Source organism: Molothrus ater, chromosome 23 (genome assembly GCF_012460135.2).
Source record: "Molothrus ater isolate BHLD 08-10-18 breed brown headed cowbird chromosome 23, BPBGC_Mater_1.1, whole genome shotgun sequence".
Taxonomy (NCBI): Eukaryota; Metazoa; Chordata; class Aves; order Passeriformes; family Icteridae; genus Molothrus; species Molothrus ater.
In genome coordinates, this window is record NC_050500.2 from 5,375,353 (window position 1) to 5,395,374 (window position 20,022).

Genomic DNA, 20,022 nt, shown 5'->3' on the forward strand with positions numbered 1-20,022 from the left:
TCCAAATTATTACTAGTTTTTTATTGCTTGTAAAGCATATAAACATGGACAGATAATTTCTTCACAATCTTGCCACCAATAAATAAAACATGCAATGCTTTCATTTCACTGTGATTCTAGCACTGCACTTTAGAATTATTTTCTCTCAAAGAGAGCTTAGAGAACCTTGATATCCAGCCAGTGAAGAAGTGTTCCTGTGCTCCTCTACACCCATTCCCCAAATCAACAACAATCACTACAAGGAACAGGCTGATTTCTGGCTGCCAGAGTGTTCCTAAACACCAGGAATTCAGCTCCAGTTATTTGGTGCAGTTCTGCTACAAACTCAGAGGTGTCACCTGCAGACAGGGGGAAAGGAAAGGGATCCAACCCACTGGGAAGGATGGACTGGGAAAGGGAATAACCCAGTGGTGTTGTGTGTAGGGGAGGCCAAATCACAGGCAGATATTAATGATTGGATACTACTTATTGGACATTAAAAAATTAGCCATTAAAAAGGCTGCAGGGGATGCTGAGTTTCACAGTTTGTTCAAATCCAGGCAAAATAGTGGGAAATGAAACCCAGAGCATTTCCATTCCAGTGTCACCCAACTCCTGCAGCACTGGAAGCTCTCAGAGGAGTCCCAGCCTCCTTGCTGGCAGATCTGCTCTGATCCAGGACTGCAGGAACGTCCCCACGAGCTGGCAGCTCAGTTTGGCTGCAGTGGGAGATGAAGCCCAGGAATATTGATTGGTGAAAGTACATGATCTTGCCACAGGAATGCACAAACTTCCCAGCTGGACATGTCTTGTGTGGGTTTTTCCACCTTCTCAGAAGCAGCCAGCACAGGCAGCATTGGCACAGATCTCACACAGGTCATCCTCAGCAGCCAGGCCTGTCCAGGAGAAAAAGGGATTCAGTTGGATGCCAGGAGGGCAGAGCCACCTGCCAAAGCACTTGGAGACTCCTTTGCATTCCTGCTTTATCATTTGAAAGATCCTTGTGGGTAGAACTGCTCTGAGTAAAATTAGCTCGTGCTAAAATCTGACTGAAGGGATGAAATCAAACCTGAATTCCTTGGGAAGCCATGGGAAGCAAGAGGGCAACAGGATATGGCAGCATTTTATCCTAAAGTGTCCCTTGTACTGGACAGCAGATAACTGCAAGAGAATAACTTAAAAAAGCAAACCCTGCAGCAGCAGCAGCCCATGGCAGAGGGACTTTGGGCAAGGAGGAATGGCTTAAGCTGGAGAAGGGTAGATTTAGATGAGATATTGGGAGGAAAATCCTCCCTGTGGAGGGGTTGAGGCCCTGGCACAGGTGCCCAGAGCAGCTGGGGCTGCCCCTGGATCCCTGGCAGTGCCCAAGGCCAGGCTGGACAGGGCTGGGAGCAGCCTGGGACAGTGGGAGGTGTCCCTGCCATGGCAGGGGTGGGATGGGATGGGCTTTAAGGTCCTCCCCACCAAACTATTCAGTGATTCCATTATTCTGCTTTGGATGAACTTTTCTCTGGTCACAGCAGTGGGATGTGCCCAGGGAACAGCTCAGCTCAGCACTGCAGGAATTTTCCTTGGCTGGTTCATGGAGCCCAAGCCTTGCAGGAGAAAGGGCAGCACAAGGGCAGCACAAACCCTCCCAGCTGCCCTAGAAGTGACACAGAAGCAATTCCATGGCTTTGCCTCCTGCTGTTGGAATATTCAAGGTTAAAAATCGTGGTAAAAATGAAAAAACAATGAAATATGAATGACATACTCAGCCTCCTGAAAATCATGGGTGCATCTTCCCTCTTGCACACAGGCCTGAACTCCTCAGGCAGGTGCTTCTCCTGGCATGGGGAGTAGCTGCCCATGGGCACCATCATGCGAGGGTTGATGTGTTTGTTGCCCTCCATGAGCTCCTTCAGCTTCTTCACGGACTCCAGGGGGAATTTAAAGTCTCCATCCTGTGAAGAACCAGAAAAAAGAAGTGTCAGGAAGCCAGGCCTTTTGCAAATCCACTCCATTTCAACAATTTCTCCCAAAAAAAATACAGCAGAGGGAAAAGATGGTGTTGAAAGAAAGCCAAGATAAAACCTGAGTGAAGGCAGTGGACAGAGGGAGAATTCAGTCCTGGCTCATCCCTGTGAGACAGACCCATAAAACCTGGGATAGGAAGATCCAGGCTGGGAATCTTCAGCCTCAAAAGAGAGAACTGGGAAATCTCACAGAACCCTGGAATGGATTGGGTTGGAAGGGACCTTAAAGCTCTTCTCATTCCACCCCCTGCCATGGACAGGGACACTTCCACTGTCCCAGGCTGCTGCAAGCTCAATCCAACACCTCCAGGGATAGGAGGGAGAGATCTACAAAGCCATGGCTGGAGTGGGGATAAATGGGGATTTATTTGGTTCACTGTTCTCCTAACACAGCAGTGGAAATGCCACGTGTTGGCTGTGACCACACAAGAGCAGCTCTTCTATCACACCACACATTGCTGGGGGCTTAAACCCTTCCCCCCAGGACATTGTGGCAAGTTTCCATTAATTTAGAATCACAGAATCTCTTGTGTTGGAAGGGATCCACAGGGATCACTGATTCCAGCTTCTGGCCCTGCACAGAGGCCCAACAATCCCACCCCGTGCCCATTGAAAACTTGCTCACACAATCTGCGAAAAACAAGTTTTTGGAAGCATAAATATAACACTTCTGACTCAAAAGTTCACATCAGAAACTTAAGGAAGCTGGGACAGGACTCTGAGAAATAGTAGTCTATGTTTCAGTTGCTTCTCCCTGTTCATCAGTTAAGGGTCATTCCCTCAGTTTCAAGAGATTTCCCCTTTTTGAGTTCATAAATTTAATTTGCAGAGGTGTTGCAGCTGTTTAACCAAGTGCACAGAGTCTGTACCCATCTGCAGATAATCAGAGTTTGGCCTAGAAAACAAATAAGCATTTTCAGACTGATTTATATCTGCTGTTTTATCATGGTTTCATGGCCATCATGAGGTCAGTAAGGTGATGTGGGAGGGTTTGGAATGGGATGAGTTTTAATGTCCCTTCCAACCCAAACCATCCTGGGATTCTGGAGTCAGGTAAGAGCTCCTCATCCAAAGAAATAAAATGCAGTGACTGATACAGCACAAGACCAAATATTAGCATTTGTTTCATATCCCCATGAGTCCAGTGGGGAATGGTGTGAGATAAGTGGGGAGGGGATTTGATTCTGGCTGGGTTTTTGGAGGATTTTTTACAGTACCACATTATTTTGGTGTTCAAAGTTTAAAAAACCCAATCAGGCAGACTTTGGGTACGTATTTACTACGTCAAAATCTCTTCTCTTGCAATCAGTTTATGATCTTACTCAGGTTAATTTATCAGTTGACCTCAAGGATCTTAGAGATCTTTTCTGACCTTAAGAGTCTATAAAAGTTAACCAGGCACTGGCATCAGCAGCCCATGGGAGTGGTGGAGCCACCATCCCTGGAAGTGCTCCAAAAACACCTGGATGTGACAGGGGCCAAGGTGGATCTCTCTGTGCTGGAGGAACAGTTGGATCAAATACTCTTAAAGGGATTTTCCAACCTAAACAACTTTGTGGTTCTGTGATCAGCCCTGGCTGCCCATGAAAAATTCACTTTTCCTATAAAGGCAGCTCTAGATTCAGCTGTGGTCACACAACTGAGAAGAAAAACCCCTAGAACTGAAAAAGGGGGGATTTCCACGGGCACAATTTCAGAGAAACCAGGAACTGGGAAGAAACCCTGACATCTGCAGGTCCTGGGGACAAAAAAGAATAAAGGAACAGCAAAACAGAGACAAAACCACCTCAAGTAAGAAAGATGGATTAGAGAGAGCTAAATTTGATACTCTGGGACAAGGAAGGGAAGTCTCAGGAACAATTTCAGGGAAGAAGAGTGCAAGCCAACTTTGTGCAATAAATAATCAAAGAATCTTCAAAACCTCAAAGACTTCAGGTGAAAGGAGTGCAAGACTCAGAGTTCACTGCAAGTACAGTGGGTAAAACATGGATTTAATGATTAATGAGAGGAGAATTCCAGCTCAGACTCCAGAGATGCACTTTCTACTCTTTTACATAACCTAGAAGCAGCCATTCTCATTTACTAATATTTTTTTATGGCTACAAGTGTAAAATGGGGATGTTTTTCACTGGGAGCTGTTTGCTCCTCTGGAGACTGTAAGTGTTGAAGAATGGTTTGAGAGAAAGGAATAGTTTAAACCTTCCACTTCTGGATATCTCTGTCATCCAAAGGACAAAAACAGGATAGTCCAGGACACAAAGATACCTTATTCCTGGACACCTGCTGCTCACACCTAAAGAGAGTCAATAATTGTTTAACAAGTGTTAGTTTTTATTCGTTTTCCTGGTCCCCAGAGGAAGGTGTTTACATTGCAATCAGACTGAAATCTCCTCTCAGGAGGAGTGCAGAGAGATCCAAAGCTTTCCCAATAACAAACCAGGGCCCTGGAGTACCTTCCTAACCCCTTCCACATTGTATGGAGTGCCACGGTTTGACACTCCAAAAGCTCCCAAAAAAACTCAAACTTCTTTTCAAACCAGGACATGGAGTATCAGCCATGGGTGCTGTGTCCTTGGAAAAATTCACAGGGGCTCCTTTAATCACTTCTCTGCCTATTAATATTTAATTGGATCCAGCCAAGCTCTTCTTAGCCCCTTTTTTTTACAGGCTCCATCCCATAAACTCACAGATCATCCCCACAAAGAACTTCCTGCCTAGAACCAGGTGACACAAGATAATTTCTCCTTTGTTCACACCTTGTTTGCATCACTCTCTAAAGTCAGCACCTTCACCGCACATGGCTTTAGGTCTAGGAGAAAATTCTGGGCATGAAACACCTCAGTCCCTAAGGGATTTCAGAGCAGAGATACAGCTGGAGAAGGTAAATAAACAGCAGCAGCATTTGGTGATACCTGAAATGTTTTACAGAAGGAAAACCCAGAGCATGGGGAGATACAGGTGGAAATCAAGGCAGAGCAAAGCAAAAATTCAGGTCTATTAATTTAGTTCAAGATCCCTGTTGCAACCAGAAGTTAAAAAAATATCATCACTTTGTTGAATTTGTAATAATGATAAATGAAAGAGAAAAAACTCACCTGCACATAGACTGCCTGGGAGATGTGCACCAGGACAAGGACTGCCAGGACTGCCCAGGAAAGAAAGCTTTTCATGGTGCCTGCAAAGCCAAGCCTCTCCTGAACTGGACAGGTTTTATTTCCTCTGCCTTTGGCCTTTCTTGTGTCTCTCAGACTTTCCCTCTTCCCCTGCGCTCTCAGCAATCAGAGCTTTATAAAGACTCCCTGCAGCATGGTGCTGGTAATCCATTAATCCAGACTTTCTATTGCCATATCATAAACCCTGAGGGGACTCTCAGTTATCTGCCCAGAGGTACAGCTGGGCAGTCACACCCAGGCACATCCTGGCCTTTATGAGTCGCTCCCACTTTGAGGCACTGGCCGTGACACCGGCAGGCAAAGCATTCCCAACTGCAATAAATAAATAAATGGTGGAGAGAGAGCTGAGGCAACACCTGAGAGTCCCCATGATTCTGGCCACTTTCTGCAGAACTGGGGGTAAAAAAAAAGAAGTTTGGAAGGAGATAGAAAAAAACTGTTCCAGTCAGTTGCCTCTTCTGGGAGTCCCAGAAACAAGGAGGGTGATCACATAATCAGGGAATTGTTAAAGTCAGAGAAGCCCTCTAAGATTGTTGATGTGGATGTGACACCAGGGGACAAGGTGGATCTCTCTGTGCTGGAGGAACAGTTGGATTTCATGATCTTAAAGGGATTTTCCAACCAAAACAACTTTCTGATTCTGTGAAGCCCTCTAAGATTGCTGAGTCCAACCATCAACCCAGGATCTGGGGTAGGTTGTTCACCATTAACCTTGTCCCCAAATGCCACATCAAAAAATGCCTTTTTTTCAACATTTCCAGGCCTGGTGACTTCACCACTGGCCTGGGCAGCCCCTTTCAGTGCCTGCCCACCCTTCCCACAGAGAGATTTTCCCAACATCCAACCTAAAGCTCCCCTGGCACAGCCTGAGGCCATGTGGCATTCACATTTTCTGGAAAAAATCCCTTTGCTTAGGATTTTTCTCCTGAGAAGCTGAAAAGGAAGAGAAAAAGGAAAACAATAATTATCTGATTTGCTTCTCCTGTGTTTTACTCCTTCAGAATGTGTTTGGAGATTGTTTACCCACAGGTGATTGTTGCATTGGATTCTGCTGTGAGTTGTTTTGACTCAATGGCCAATTAGAGCCAAGCTGTGTCAAGACTCTGAAAAGAGCCACAAGTTTTCATCATTATCTTTTTAGTCTTCTGTAAGTATCCTTTCTGTATTCTTTAGTATAGTTTAGTATTCTTTTATATAATACAACATCATAAAATAATAAATTAGCCTTCTAAAAACATTCATGAAGTCAGACCCATCATCCCTTCCTTTGTCTGGGGGGAACCCAAATACATCAAGGCCGTTTCCCCTGGTCCTGTCCTTTGTGATCCCACTCCTGTCAGGCCTTGGAGAGAGCTGAGGACCAAGGCAGAGAACCCCAGGCCGTGCCTGCCCATGCCCAGCTATAAAACATCCTCGGTGCTCTTTGCAGCCCCTAATTAAAACCCATGTGTTAAAAGGTGCAGGGGATGTCATTAAGGGCAAAGGCTGCCAGGAATCAAATCCATTTCTCTGTGACTTCCATGTGGAAACACACACAGATGCCACAGGGATGGAGGAGCACCAGCGTGCCTCAGCTCAGTTCTGACATCAGGCTCAGGTCTGTAAGTGATTTCTGGAATTGTGTGGGTTTGGATTAACACAGACACCAGGAGAACAATGCTCCTGATCCCAGCAGAACAGGAGAGGGCAACAGTCACCCACTGAGCACCTTCCTCAATCTCAGCAGTGGTTTATGCCCCAAAGGCTCCAGTTCTTGCTGGAACCCAAATCATTGTTCAAGTGACAGTGAAAATCATCTTTCTGCTTTGTGTAAAATTGCAGAATCCAAAGCAGCCAGGTCCCCAGTCAGGGGGCTTGGAGGGAGGGAATGGGACTTTTCTGATTCAGTGTAACCCAAAAATTACTGTACAGTTGAAGCTGAGCTGACAATGCAGAATGTCAGCTGAAACACTTTGCCTCTCTCCTCTCCACCAGCCTACATCTTTATTCCAACAAAACAATGATCTTTACTCCAACAAAACAAGCCTGTTTCCTTTCCTGTAGTGATTTGCAACATTTGAAAGCCCACAGCAGCTCAGGCCTCTGCCCTTAATTACTTTAATATGGGTCAAGGGTGGAACAGCAAAGGGCAGAGCAAAAATCTCCTCTGAGAACATTTCATTTCCCACATGCTTGGGAATTTTTACACCCATTTTCTTTTCCAAAACCTGGTTTATCCTCAACCTGTCAAGTCCTGTGCACAGCTTGGTGGAAACTAAACAACAGATTAAGAAGGCATTGAGGGAACCAGAGAATTGTTAAAATTGAAAATAAACAAGATTATCAAATGTAGCCTTGGAGAGAACCCAAAGAGGCAACTTTGGAGAGGTGTCACAAGAACACTGAGCCACCAGAGGCAGACAGAGCTGAAATCAATGGCTCTGTGTCCAGGGAGGCGTGGTGTGCCTCAGCTCAGGGCCATCTCCCAATGTGCTGAGGATGCCCTGGACCCCGCTGTCTGTGCTGTTGACAGGGACATTACAAAGCACTGCTCCCACTATAGATCCCAAGGGATGCCCCTTTGTCTCTGAGCTCCACCAAGGCCCTTCCCCACCACCCTGTGTGTTGCCATCCAACCAACTCCCAATCCACCGAGCAATGCGACCATGAAATTTGAATTATTCCAATCTAGAGGGAAGGCTGTTGTGGCCTTTGCTGTGCCCCTTTGCTCCTCAGTCTCACAGTGCAGCTCTGGCTGGGGACACCAACCCCACCCCACATCCATGGCCCAGTTCCACTCCTGTCCCCCAGTTCCACTCTTTTCCCCCAGTTCCACTCCTCCCCCCAGTTCCAGTTCCACTCGTCTCTCCCAGTTCCACTCCTGTCCCCCAGTTCCAGTTCCTGTCCCCCAGTTCCAGTCCTCTCTCCCAGTCAGTTCTACTCCTCTCTCCCAGTTCCAGTTCCTCTCCTCTCTCCCAGTTCCTCTCCTGTCCCCTAGTTCCAGTTCCTCTCCTCTCTCCCAGTCCAGTTCCTCTCCTCTCCCCAGTTCCAGTTCCTCTCCTCTCCCCAGTTCCACTCCTGTCTGGGGTCCTGGAGCTCCAGCTGCCTCACCGAGATCAGGGGGACCCGAAACTGCTCATTTGGAGGTGCAGGGAGGACAGCAGAGACCTTCTGCTCACCAGGTCTGCTCCTGGACCTTCTGTGGTCTCTGGGACACCCCTGCCCTGCAGACCCAGCCCAAGACCTGGGAGAGGCCAGGGCCAACACCAGAGGAACCCACCCATGTCCCCACTGCCCCATCCTGCCTGTGGCCATCCTGGGGCTGGAAGGGGGGTCTGGCTGTCCCAGTCCCAGGCTCGTTCCCTGCTGTGCAGAGCCAGTTCCCACCCTGAGGTGAGGCACCTCTGTATCTTCATTCCAGTTTGTGCCCAGCACGGTGGTTCCCAGGGATGTTGGCTCACCATTCAGCAAAGATTTATGTTATTTATACATTTTAGCAAACAAAGGCCTCAATATTCATTGGCTGCATGTTACATTAATCTCTAATTAATATTCTATCTTCTCTTGGTTAAATGACTGTCTCCCTTGTCACACTAATTAGTCCACTAGTCTTGTCCATCTTTGGAGTTGGTGGAATTCTGCAGTCAGTGGCCATGAGTTGGTTTTCATGATCCCCTCCTGCCAAAATCACCTTTCTCAGAGTGAACACCTCAGACTGATGACCTGGCCCTGTTTGTCCCTCCTTAGGCCCAGCCTCAACAGCCCTGAGAGCTGTGCAGCCCCCAGAGGACCTGGACAGGGTGGGGAGATGGGCAGGAAGAACCTTCTGAAGTTCATCAGGGGAAATGCAGGTTCTGCATCTGTGGAGGAACAGCCCCAGGCACCAGCACAGGGTGAGGGTGCTGGAGGAGCTCTGCAGAGAAGGACCTGGGGGTCCAGGGGACAATGAGCTGTCCCTGAGCCAGCAGAGTGTCCTGGGGGGCCAAGGAGACTGATGGGATCCAGGGGGCATCAGGAAGAGCATTGCCAGCAGGTCAGAGAGTGCTCCTGCCACTCTGGTCAGCCCTGGCAGGCACATCTGGAGTGCTGTGTCCAGCTCTGGACTCCTCAGGACAGGAGGGAATGGAGCTCCTGGAGTGGGGCCAGTGAAGGCTGTGGAGATGATGGAGGGCCTGGAGCATCTCCCTGCTGAGGAAAGGCTGAGGGAGCTGGGGCTGTTCAGCCTCAGGAGGAGACACAGCTGAGAGGAGCCCTCATCCCTGTTTGTCCCTGTGTGCAGGGAGGGCTCAGAGCAGGGACCAGGCTCTGCTCCAGGAGGCCCAAAGTGATGCACAAGGGGGGCAGGCAGGAACTGATGCCCAGGGAGTTCCAGCTGAACATGAGGCAGAACTTTGCTGTGCAGTGATGGAGCCTGGAACAGGGGGTGGAGTCCCCCTCACTGGGGATATTTCAGACCCATTCAGGCACAATCCTGTGCCATGGGCTCTGGGATGGCCCTGCAGGAGCAGCAAGGTAGGACCAGATGAGGCACTGGGGTCCCTTCCAACCTCACCTGTCCTGAGATTCTGTGACTGGAGTTGTCCATGTCCACCAGTCCCATCAGGATCAGCAAACACTGTTGTCCCAACCAGGGACTCAATCTCTGGTGTGGAGCAGCAATTTCCATACCAAGGTGATGGTTTTCTAGGTCTTTATTCCTTTTTCCTTTTTCCATGTGGCTGCCCCCATGTCACAGATCTGCTGCTGTCTCTTCATGGACACTCAGCTTCTTCACCAAGCTCAGGTTAGATCCAGAACCTGTTCAGGATTCAGGAGGTACAGGGAGGAGGACAACTGAGACCTTCTTCTCACCAGGTCTGCTCCTGGAGGTTCTGCAGCCTCCCAAACACCCCTGCCCTGCAGACCCAGCCCCACCAGCCCGAGAGCAGAGGAATCCCCCCGTGTCCCCACGTGCCACAGGCTGTCCCTGGCTCAGGGACAGCTCCAGGACCCCACACCCAGCTGGTAGCACTGCCAGGGGCTGCTGCAGGCAGGGGAGGGATGTGGTGCACAGGAGGATGCCCCCATTGCCTGGAGAGGGGATGCACCCGCTGCTCACCGAGGGAGTCATCGTGGGACCATTTCCGTAACTGGTTCATCTGCAAGGCCTTCATGCACTGCTCCCTGGACACTTTGTAGGGCTGCAGATTGAGCAGGACCTGCTTGGCTCGTGGGGTCCTGCAAGGCAGGGACAGATTCCCCTCTCAGTCCCTGCCTGGAATCCTGCCTGGCCCAGCCCCTGCTGCTCCTGTGTCCCGTGGGCCCCACCAGCTCCTTCAGCATGGACACCAGGATCAGGGGCTGCCCCAGGGCATGCCCAGGTCAGGGGATGTCCAAGGACCATATCCAGCCCAGAGCTCAGGGCTCCACTTCCCTGATCCTAGAGGGGTCCCTCCCTGTGGATGCCAAGGGACAGAGAGAGAGAAACAGCGAGGGTTTCTCACAGCGGCTTGGGAGAAGTTTTAGGGAGCTGGAAAGATTTGATAACTTGCTGACTATAAACAATTTGCAGGTGCTGTTTTTCTGCTTTATATCCCCAGTTGGGGGCTGTGAGCAAATCATGAACGGGACGGGGCTGCTGTGGAACTGCCTTGAGCTGTTTTATTTTCCAGCATCAGCCTCATTACATGGCTATGACAATGGGAAGATGCCAGCAGCTCACATCCCAGGCAGCAGACACAGAACTTAATGTTACAACTCACTTTATAAGTTTTTTGACCAATCACACAAAGCAAAAGCACATTGACAGTAGTTCCATCCAACCATTATAAGCACACATCCCTTTGGTTAAAACAATGTTTGCTTATTTCAAATACAATACCTGCTTGTGAGCCTTAAAGCACAACGCACAGAGCTCCATTATTAACCTTCAACCTTCCTAATATCTTGCTAGATAAACTTTTCTGTAGCTTAGAGACTTATTCTAGACAAGTGTTAATACACAGACTATTGTTCTATTTGTCCTTGCTTTTCTACTTCTTAAATAATTTTCCGCTGACCCATCTCATGGCTGCTGCTTAGCTCTAATCACAGTTCTGCTGTCTCTGAGCCCGCCTTTTGCAGCTTTCCCAAAACCCTCTAATTCTGTAGATTCCCAAACTTCATTTTTCTGTTCCTCTCAAGGACAGTGTGTGAGAAAGATGTTTCTGTTAGTTAGCCAATAGAATAGAATCTGTTGTACCACTCTATAAAAACCGTGCGGTTCTTTTGAATAAATCCTTCTTTGCCTTTTCTACCATCCTGCCTCTCCCCCGTTCCTGCCCCAACCTTGGCACAAGAGTGACACCTCCTACCTGCTCCCGTCCCCCAGCCCTGGCTGCCACACTCCTACCTTGGCTGTGGTGTTCTCCTGCGAGGGGACGGCGCCTTCTCCTGCTGTGCCCCTTCTGGGGACAGAGCAGCAGCCACTCCTGCCACGGCTGCCACTCTCTCCTTCCTCAGCCTTTCAAATCCTCCAGGGGAGAATGCAGCAGCCTTCTTCAGACTCCTCTGCTCTGCCAGGGCTGGAAGCTGTGACATGGAGCAAAGGGAAGGCAGCTCAGACATTTTGGCAACAATGAGAGTCTCATCCTGCAGCCCACGACCCAAGGGACAGTTTGGATCCCTCCTCTCTCCCCCAGAGTTCTTGGCAGTGACCTGAAGCAGTCTGGACAGCACAGAGGTTCTGTTCAGAGAAAGATTCCCTGAAGGATGAAGTCTGAATGGAGGGCCCAAAAGACATCCCAGAATGGGCAGATCCAAAGGGATCCCCTCAACAGCCTCCCTGCAGTGAGGCAGGACACGATCCTCCATCCATGTAACATACCTGAGCACCTTTTCCGTGCATGGTGGGAGCTGCCAGCCCAGCTCTGGGCTCTTCCATCTCCTTGGTGGCTCTGCCCTTCTTCACAGAGTTCGCACTTGGAGGCAGCAAACTGCAAAGACACCACACAAGTATTTTGTCTCCAAAACCTCTCCAAAACACTGCTGCCCACTTCCCATGCCATGGGAAGGGCCAAGGCCTTGGGCACAGCCCAGATCTGCTCTCAGTAAGTACAGGCAGCATGGCCAAAGGTGACAGCTCCTCACACCTGTCCAGGAGTGTGGAAACCCAGGGCTCTGGGAATATTTCTGTGTCTGCTCTGGGCTGCCCTGACCCCCAGGGAGCACTGACTCTGACCTCTTTCATGGAGAAAGTTTCCCAGACTTCAAGATAGACTGGAATCCACAAAAGTGTGAAATAGATTATAGAGAGCAGTGCAGGTGTGTCACTGGGTGAGAAATTGAGGTTTGGGGATTTTTAGTATGTTGTGGATGGCAGCAAGATGGAGGGCACAGGGTGTTGTCCTGGGTTTCTTCTTCATGCTTCTTCTTCCTCCTTCTCCATGGGTTTGGGTGGCATTTTGTAATTGGGCAGAAAAGTCTGCATTGCAGCTCTTTGGGATCAGTTATTGGGTTAAAAGGGAAACTAATCCAGGTGTCAGCTCTTAATTGGACAGTTTAGTCTGAAAAGCCCTTGTATCAAGAGATTGTTGACCATTTTTGCGGTGCTTTTCCAGCACGCTGAGCTGGCATGGACAGCATGCAAAACTCTAGATAAGGTAACAATAAACAAGAACCTGAAGACCCAAAGAATCCAGTGGGTCTCTCTTTCCTGACACAAGATCACCCAGGAGGGTCTCCCCAGACAGGGGAGCCCCCTGGGAGGGCCCAGCCAGAGTCCCAGAAGTCAGGGAATCAGCAGCAGGAGCATGGAATTACCCAAAGCCAGCTCTCCCAGGCTCTCACCTCCCTCTCTGCACTCCTCCATCAGCCTTCTTCTTTTCTCTTCCTGTCCCTTTCCCATCATATATCCGACTTGGAGGAAGGTGAGGACGAAGAAGGAGGCGGTTGGGAAAATTCCCTGAAGAAGAAAAAGAGGGAGCTCCTCTCAACAGCATCTCCAGAGTGCTTTGGGCATGAGGGATCTCCCAGCCCTCCTGTCCCAGCCCATCCCCTTCCCTGAGGGCTCCATGGTCCTGTCCCACTGCTTCCTTGGGTCCCCATCCAGAGGAAGAGGGACCTGCTGGGACAATTTTCTGGCAGGAGGGAGGATTCCCTTGGGCATGGAGGATGTCAGGTCCCAGGAGGGAACGTACCTGGCGTCGTTTGGTGCTTGGTCCTTTGTTGTGTTTTGTTTGTTGTGCCAGCATCTTGTAGGAAAGCACTTAGAGGATGTGGCTGGCACTTCCCATCTGCCTGCACAAAGCTGCAAAGAAGGGGGTGACAGCAGTTGGAGTAAGGCAGCAGAGTCCATGGCAGCCTCTGGGAAGAAGCTGTTCCAGGTTACCAGTTTTCCAAAGGAAACACAACACTGGAGCATGGGCAGGAGAGTCTCCCTCCATAGGGCTCCTCTCAGCCAGGTCTGGGATCCCTCTTGTCAGAGAGGCTTTCCAGAGAAAACAAACTCCTGAGAACATCCCAGGCTCTGGGGCCCCTTGGTTCTCAGTCTTGAGAACATCCCAGGCTCTGGGGCCTGTTGGCTCTCAGTCTTTCTCAAAGAAAAGGAAGGAGCTGGTGGAGCTCCATGGCCCCCAGCTGTGCCTCCAGGGTCTTTCCCACTGAATTGGGAAGGTAAAGCAGGCCCTCTTCCCAGGGAACCCACCTGAAGAAGCCAGAATGGCCATGGAGAATTTCAATTCACTATGGAATTCAATTCACCATTGGAATCCACCCAAAGAAGCCAGAATGGCCATGGACCTTGAACAATTTCAATTCCACCTCTAAAATTAAATACATCCAAGGATTCCTCCCACATGGGAGAAGCCAGGACCAAAAGGTGTTGCTGTTTATCAACCCACCACGTACAGAAACCATTGCACTCACTGTGGCAGCACAAAGACACCTCCAGGAGGAATCTGGGAAATGTCCTTTTCCAGGTGGGCTATGGACAACAGCTTCAGATTTGGTGACTGCAACAGAGACATGGCAGCACCCACAGGGGATTTACCTGCTGTTCACAAGGCACAAAACCCCTCTTCCACTGCCAGCCCCCAGCCCCAGCTCTCTCTCCACCACCCTGTGCCCCTTCAGTGTCCCAAATCCACGAGCATCTCCACCACCTCAGTGTTTTGGGACAACAAGGCCATGCCAGCAGCATCTCCACAGGAGCCAAACCCAGGGCTCATTCCCTGCGAGCAGCACAGCAGGCTCAGCTACCAGGAGCATGGAAAGCCCCTACATTGTCCCAAATCCATGAACATCCCCACCACCTCAGTGTTTTGGGACAACAAGGCCATGCCAGCAGCATCTCCACAGGAATGAAACCCAGGGCTCATTCCCTGCGAGCAGCACAGCAGGCTCAGCTCCCAGGAGCATGGAAAGCCCCTACATTGTCCCAGAACCATGAGTATCTTCACCTCATCAGTGTTCTGGGACAAGGCCATGCCAGCAGCATCTCCACAGGAATGAAACCCAGGGCTCATTCCCTGCGAGCAGCACAGCAGGCTCAGCTCCCAGGAGCATGGAAAGCCCCTACATTGTCCCAGAACCATGAGTATCTTCACCACCTCAGTGTTCTGGGACAAGGCCACGCCAGCAGCATCTCCACAGGAATGAAACCCAGGGCTCATTCCCTGCGAGCAGCACAGCAGGCTCAGCTCCCAGGAGCATGGAAAGCTGCCCAAGGCCACAGCCGTGTCCCCCCAGCAGCTTGAGGGCACATGAAACACATGCCAGACTCACCGGGAGCAAAACTTCTGCCAGGCCCTGTAACTGAGCCACCTCTTGGACCAGGCCTTCAAAGAACCTCATGGCGACGTGTTTCCCACGGCAGAGCAGGACCCCGATGTCCTTGAACACAAAGTCAAAGTTCTTCCCGCTGGACAGGGCCCACTTACAGATGCTCAGAGTGGCCTTGATGCACAGCACAATGGTGGCCTTGGGCTTGTGCAGGCGCAGGGCCACCTCAGCACAGACCAGCTCGTCAGCCTTGGAGAGCCCTGTGGAGAAAGCACCCAACAGAGTCACTCCCTCAGCCCTTCTGTGGTGTAAGAGCAGCGGGGGATAGGACGGTCGGGATGGATGGAGATGAGACATCTCTGAAGCCAGGCTGTGGAATTTGGGGTTTATTGCAAAGGGCCCGAGTGCAGGGCCCTGCTGGGAGCTGCCAGACACAGCTCAGAGCAGTAAAGAGAGAAGAGAGGGGGAGAGAGGATGATTGAGAGGGTAAGAGAGTAAAAGGGGTAAGAGAGCAAAGTTCCCATTATATATACAGATTTATATACAATAAATCTTCTTCTGTGTTGAATATTCTGATTCTCACTAACCAGTCTAGTACAAGATACAAATCCTACAGCATTTCCATACAGCCTATAAGAATCATTACATTACCATACTGTGCTACATTTTAAACCCTAAAAACTCCTCTTTGGGCCCCTTCTGCCAAGCTGGCAGGGTCTGCTCTGACCCTTGGAGCTGCCTGCAAGCAGAAGGTGTTCCATCAAAAGGGGATCACCTTCAGCTGGCCACACCATTGTTTTCCTGTTGTTCAGTAACTGAGGGATCTCAAAGCTTGCTTTCATTCCAATCTCGCTTATAGTTTCCATATTCTCAAAATCTTTTGCCAGAAAATCATATTTATAAGGCTTTCCTGTTCCATCTTCCCCAACACAGTGGCCCCTTGAGAGCCCACCCACCACAGGGACTCTTCACCCAGCAAATGTCCTGCTTTTGTGCCATGAGCCCCAGCCCTGCACTGCCAGCTCAACCACCACGCTCCAGCTCCACAGAACCTCTCAGGAGCCAGCAGCAATGCTGCTTCCTGCCTTCCCAAGGTGGAAGATCATCAAGGTGGGGGGGATCATCAATCCCTTCAGTTCCAGGATGTTGGAACTCAGTACATCCCTCCAGGTGTCCAGAGCTGCCAAGGACTGCCACAGACATCTTTTATGAAAAATCCTTTCCTTAGGATTTTTCCTCCTGAGAAGCTGAGAGGCCTCAAGAACAAAATGTAACCAATGGTTATCTGCTGCTGTGGAATGCAACAGGTGCATCTGGGATTGGGCTCATGTGGTTGTTTCTAATTAATGGCCAATCACAGCCAGCTGGCTCAGACAGAGAGTCTGAGCCACAAGCCTTTGTTATCATTCTTTTCTATTCTATTCTTAGCCAGCCTTCTGATGAAACCTTTTCTTCTATTCCTTTAGTATAGTTTTAATGTGATATATATAATAAAATATTAAATCAAGCCTTCTGAAACATGGAGTCAGATCCTCGTCTCTTCCCCAGTCCGAAAACCCCTGTGAACACGGTCACAGAGGACCCGACTGGGGGGCTCAGAGACCCTGGCACACAGCCCAGAGCACCTGGGGATTTGATTTTGACCCTTGGAGCAAGTTGCCAGCTTTTTATGAGGACCTGAAAGTCACACAGGTTTGAATGATCACAGGGTGAAAATGTAGATTTTGGGATTTTTGGTATGGGGGTTATGAGGACAAGACAGAGGAACTTGGGCGTGTCCAGCCTTTCTCCTTCTTCTTGTTCTCCATTTTCTGCAGTGATGTTGGCACTTTGGGATTGGTGTAGAGTAGAAGTGCACTGTCTAACACAGGTGATAGGTATTGGGAATTAAGTGTAAATGTGTTATATGTAGTTTGTAGTATAAAAGGACAACACAAAGAGTGCCTGTGGCTGCCCTGCAGAGCAGATCTCGGCTGGGCAGAAAGAAAATTTTATAGATAAGAATTAATAAACAACTTCAAGACCGAAAAGTGAAGAGTCCAGACTCATTCTTGAGCCGCGCGGGCTGAAACAGAGACACCCTGCACATCTGGGGCAGCAATTATCAACCAAAACCCGAGAGCAGGAGATTCTCAGAAACCCCTCCAGGAGCTCTCCAGCAGCAACCAGAACACCGTGGGCACCCAGAGAGCCCTGGAGGGACCCATCCACATCCCAGGGCTGAAGGGCTCATCTTACCAGGCACAAGGCTTTGCCCATGGATGAGATTCTTGCCCACCAGGGGAAGGGACTTGTTCAGCTCAAACTCTGGAGTGTCTGCCATGAAACCTTCCTCTTCTCCATGCCAGATGGGTTTCTTCGTAATGTGGATGGTACCCAGGCCCATCAGCCCAGCTCTCTGGAAGCAAAAGCAAGAAATCAGAGGGCAAACAGGAGGGAAGGCAAAGGGTGATCTGTGGCCTTTCCAACCCTGCAGCTCCAAGGGCTGAGATGGAGGCCCCAGGAGAGCTTTGGAGGAGAGCCTTTCACTCCAAATGGTTCCTCACTCCCTCCTCTCCAGGATCTGCAGTGTGCAGGACACATGGGAGAAACTCCTGGAGCCTGAGGAGGCCCAAGGAGTGCAGGAAGGCCCAGGAGGGCTGGAAAAGAGGGTGTCCCTCCTTCCCAGCCATCCTGGGGAAGACTCCAAGGAGGAAATCCAATGTTCTTCTACTCAAGCACCGCTTGACTTCTTGCCTGTGCTCCCAATGGGTCTGTGAGTAAAATGCAGGGTCTGCCTGGGACGCTCCTTCTGCCCCCGAGGCTGGTGAGGGCCCCAGAGGATGGGGAAGGATCAGGAAACCCCCATGGTCTGAGGGAGGACCACAAGGAAACCAGCCCCACCTTCTTCAGCAGCAGGTCCTGGCGACAGCACTCAGACACACAGTCCCAAACTTTAATGATTTCTGCCAGAAGGAGAGAAAGAGCCCGGCTGAAGTTACGAAGTTCATCACCCTCCCTTCACTTTCCCAATGTCAGATCCCCTTCTCCAAAGGGACCCTCTCCCTGGGCAGAGCCACCAGCACCTTCCCACCCCCAGGGGCAGGGGGATGCCAGGCTTTACCATCCTTGTGGAAATACACCAGATCTGGAGACAGAGCAAGGAAGAAGCCAGAGAAAAGCTGTGTCATGGCTGCAGTTCCTTCTGCCTGGCTTCTTTCTTTCTTCCTCTCCATCCCACCATGGCCTTAGGATGGGAGGCCTGGTGGGACAGTGGGGCACCCCAGCTGGGCTGGTCTCTGACTCTCAGGGCAGTGGGGTTCTGGTTCCATGGAGGCAGAATGTCCCATTGTGACCTCATGTGTCATCAAGGGGCTGCAGAGCCCCACACAGACACCTCCCTGCCCCCAGGCTTCACCTACAGGGGAAGGAGGCTGCACCCCTCATTTTGAAGGGCTGCACCCCTCATTTTGAGGGGCTGCCCCCACCCAGGCACTGCCCTTTCCAAGGAGTCTCCCACAGCCACTGCTGAGGTGGCTGGAAAATCAGATGGAAATGGATTTAGAATGATTTACACAGATCCTGCTACACTGGTAACTGCTGTGTTATGAGTTAGGAATTTGGTAGAAAAAATTTTATAGATAAGAAACAATGAACAACCTTGAGACTGAGAAATGAAGAGCTCTGATCAGGGGGTCTCTGAGCCCCCTGGCAGGGGTTTGAGCCATCCAGGACAGCCAGAGGGTTGTCCTGAATTCCAACATCCATGAAGTGGAGTTCTGGTGGGGTTCACCCAGAGCAGGGTCCATTGAGTGTGGTGTATGGGGTAACTGATCCCAGTTACCTGGATCCCCTATTACCAACTACAGGGATCCAGTTACCCCACACCAGATCCATTCCTATGCTGGGCATAAGGAAAACAAACCTGCAGCACAGCCCAGAGAGCTCCAACAATGCCATTACAACCCCAGATTCCTCTCCTGTGTCAAACCACTCAACATGGCCTCACCCAGGGATTTACCCAGGGACATTCCTTCTGGGCAGGATGAAGGGCACAACCCCATCAGTCTGTCCCTCCAAATTCCTCACATCCCCTAGGTAAGTACAAAACTGGGGTACATTTCATACCTTATTGTCACTGCGTTTCACAGAGAAAAGCAAGGCACAACTTCCCAAGGATATTCTGGGATTCACATTCTCTGAACCTCAGAGAAAGAAAAAAAAACAATTCTTGTCTCATTTGCTGCACCTGTGTTGTTCACAAGTGGAATGGATGGTGGAATTGTTTACCTGAAGGGAATTGATAATTGGATTCTGGTGTGGGTGTTTTGCTTCACTGACCAGTTGGATCCAGGTGTGTGTGTGTTGGACTGTTGGCTGACAGTCATGAGATTCTGTGCAGTGGAGTGCTTGGCAGATTCAGTTTAGATGTAATGTAATATAGTATAGAATAATATAGTATAATAAAGTAATTAATTAGCCTTCTGATAAGATGGAGTCCTCCTCATCATTTCTCCTGGCAAAAATATCACCAATACCTTATTAACCATGAGAGGAACAGTGGATTTGTCTTTCCAAACCAGCTGTGGGGCTGCTGGTAGATAAAACCTGCACTGGGAGATAAAAGAAACAATAGGAAGGATTCCACTGATTGATGAATGGAAAAAGATATTTGCTTTTACAAATAAACTTTAGGTTTGCTGATCAATGAAATTAGACATTGAAAGATGAAAGAAACAATGGGGAAGAAAAATCCCTAAATTCCATAAGAATTAAAAATTAAAAGGGAGGGTTATACATTAGAGGGAAATCTTTGGTATCAGGTGTTTTGGGAAGTCTGAACCTCTCAAGTGCCTCAGCCAATGGGGACAGAGAGAAGGGAAATGTGGCTGGGAAATTGGGATAAAAAGGAGGCTGGCTGCTCCAAAAATTGGAGAGGCCCCAGGGGAATGCCCCATGGCCTCTGCCTTGATTGGAATAAAGTCAAAGGACTCCTCTGTCTCCTTTCTGGGCATAAACCTCTGGTGTTTGTGGGTTAATTTTCCTAACAACCACGACTGTGCAAAGTGCTGTGGATGGTGGCCAAACCTCCTGTATCCTGTGCTCCCAGTGTCCAGAACATTCCTTGGTGGGAGTTGTTGGGCATCAGGCAGAAGAAC

The 20,022-nt window shown here is 49.7% G+C and overlaps 1 protein-coding gene across 3 annotated transcripts; it reads right to left on the reverse strand.

Annotated features, from left to right (window-relative positions):
• On the reverse strand, positions 1 to 19,761 carry LOC118695110 (guanylin-like). 3 transcript variants are annotated; one of them, XM_036396513.2, is made up of 12 exons: positions 18,992 to 19,761; positions 17,768 to 17,829; positions 17,123 to 17,282; positions 14,888 to 15,144; positions 14,030 to 14,115; positions 13,303 to 13,412; positions 12,953 to 13,067; positions 11,991 to 12,099; positions 11,517 to 11,695; positions 10,245 to 10,363; positions 9,699 to 9,943; positions 1,843 to 1,922 (listed from the first exon to the last, which is right to left on the reverse strand). In XM_036396513.2, exons 3-11 carry the CDS (start codon positions 17,268 to 17,270, stop codon positions 9,876 to 9,878), a joined length of 1,191 nt encoding a protein of 396 aa, XP_036252406.1. In that variant the 5' UTR covers positions 17,271 to 17,282; positions 17,768 to 17,829; positions 18,992 to 19,761; the 3' UTR covers positions 1,843 to 1,922; positions 9,699 to 9,875. The 3 variants fall into 3 exon arrangements, with proteins under 3 accessions (XP_036252407.1, XP_036252408.1, XP_036252406.1); XM_036396514.2 differs by lacking the exons at positions 10,245 to 10,363; positions 11,517 to 11,695; positions 11,991 to 12,099; ... (5 more) ...; positions 17,768 to 17,829; positions 18,992 to 19,761 and adding an exon at positions 1 to 875 and having other exon boundaries at positions 1,733 to 1,922; positions 9,699 to 9,873; XM_036396515.2 differs by lacking the exons at positions 9,699 to 9,943; positions 10,245 to 10,363; positions 11,517 to 11,695; ... (6 more) ...; positions 17,768 to 17,829; positions 18,992 to 19,761 and adding exons at positions 1 to 875; positions 5,090 to 6,738 and having other exon boundaries at positions 1,733 to 1,922.
• Between the last annotated feature and the right edge of the window lie 261 nt (positions 19,762 to 20,022).

Coding starts and splice junctions, on each gene's coding strand:
- LOC118695110 (XM_036396513.2), bottom strand. CDS start 17,270: ATGGGCCTGGGTACCATCCACATTACGAAGAAACCCATCTGGCATGGA. Junction 13,068..13,302: donor CAAGCACCAAACGACGCCAG/GTACGTTCCCTC, acceptor TTTCTTCTTCAG/GGAATTTTCCCAACCGCCTC. Junction 9,944..10,244: donor GTCCCACGATGACTCCCTCG/GTGAGCAGCGGG, acceptor AATCCTGAACAG/GTTCTGGATCTAACCTGAGC.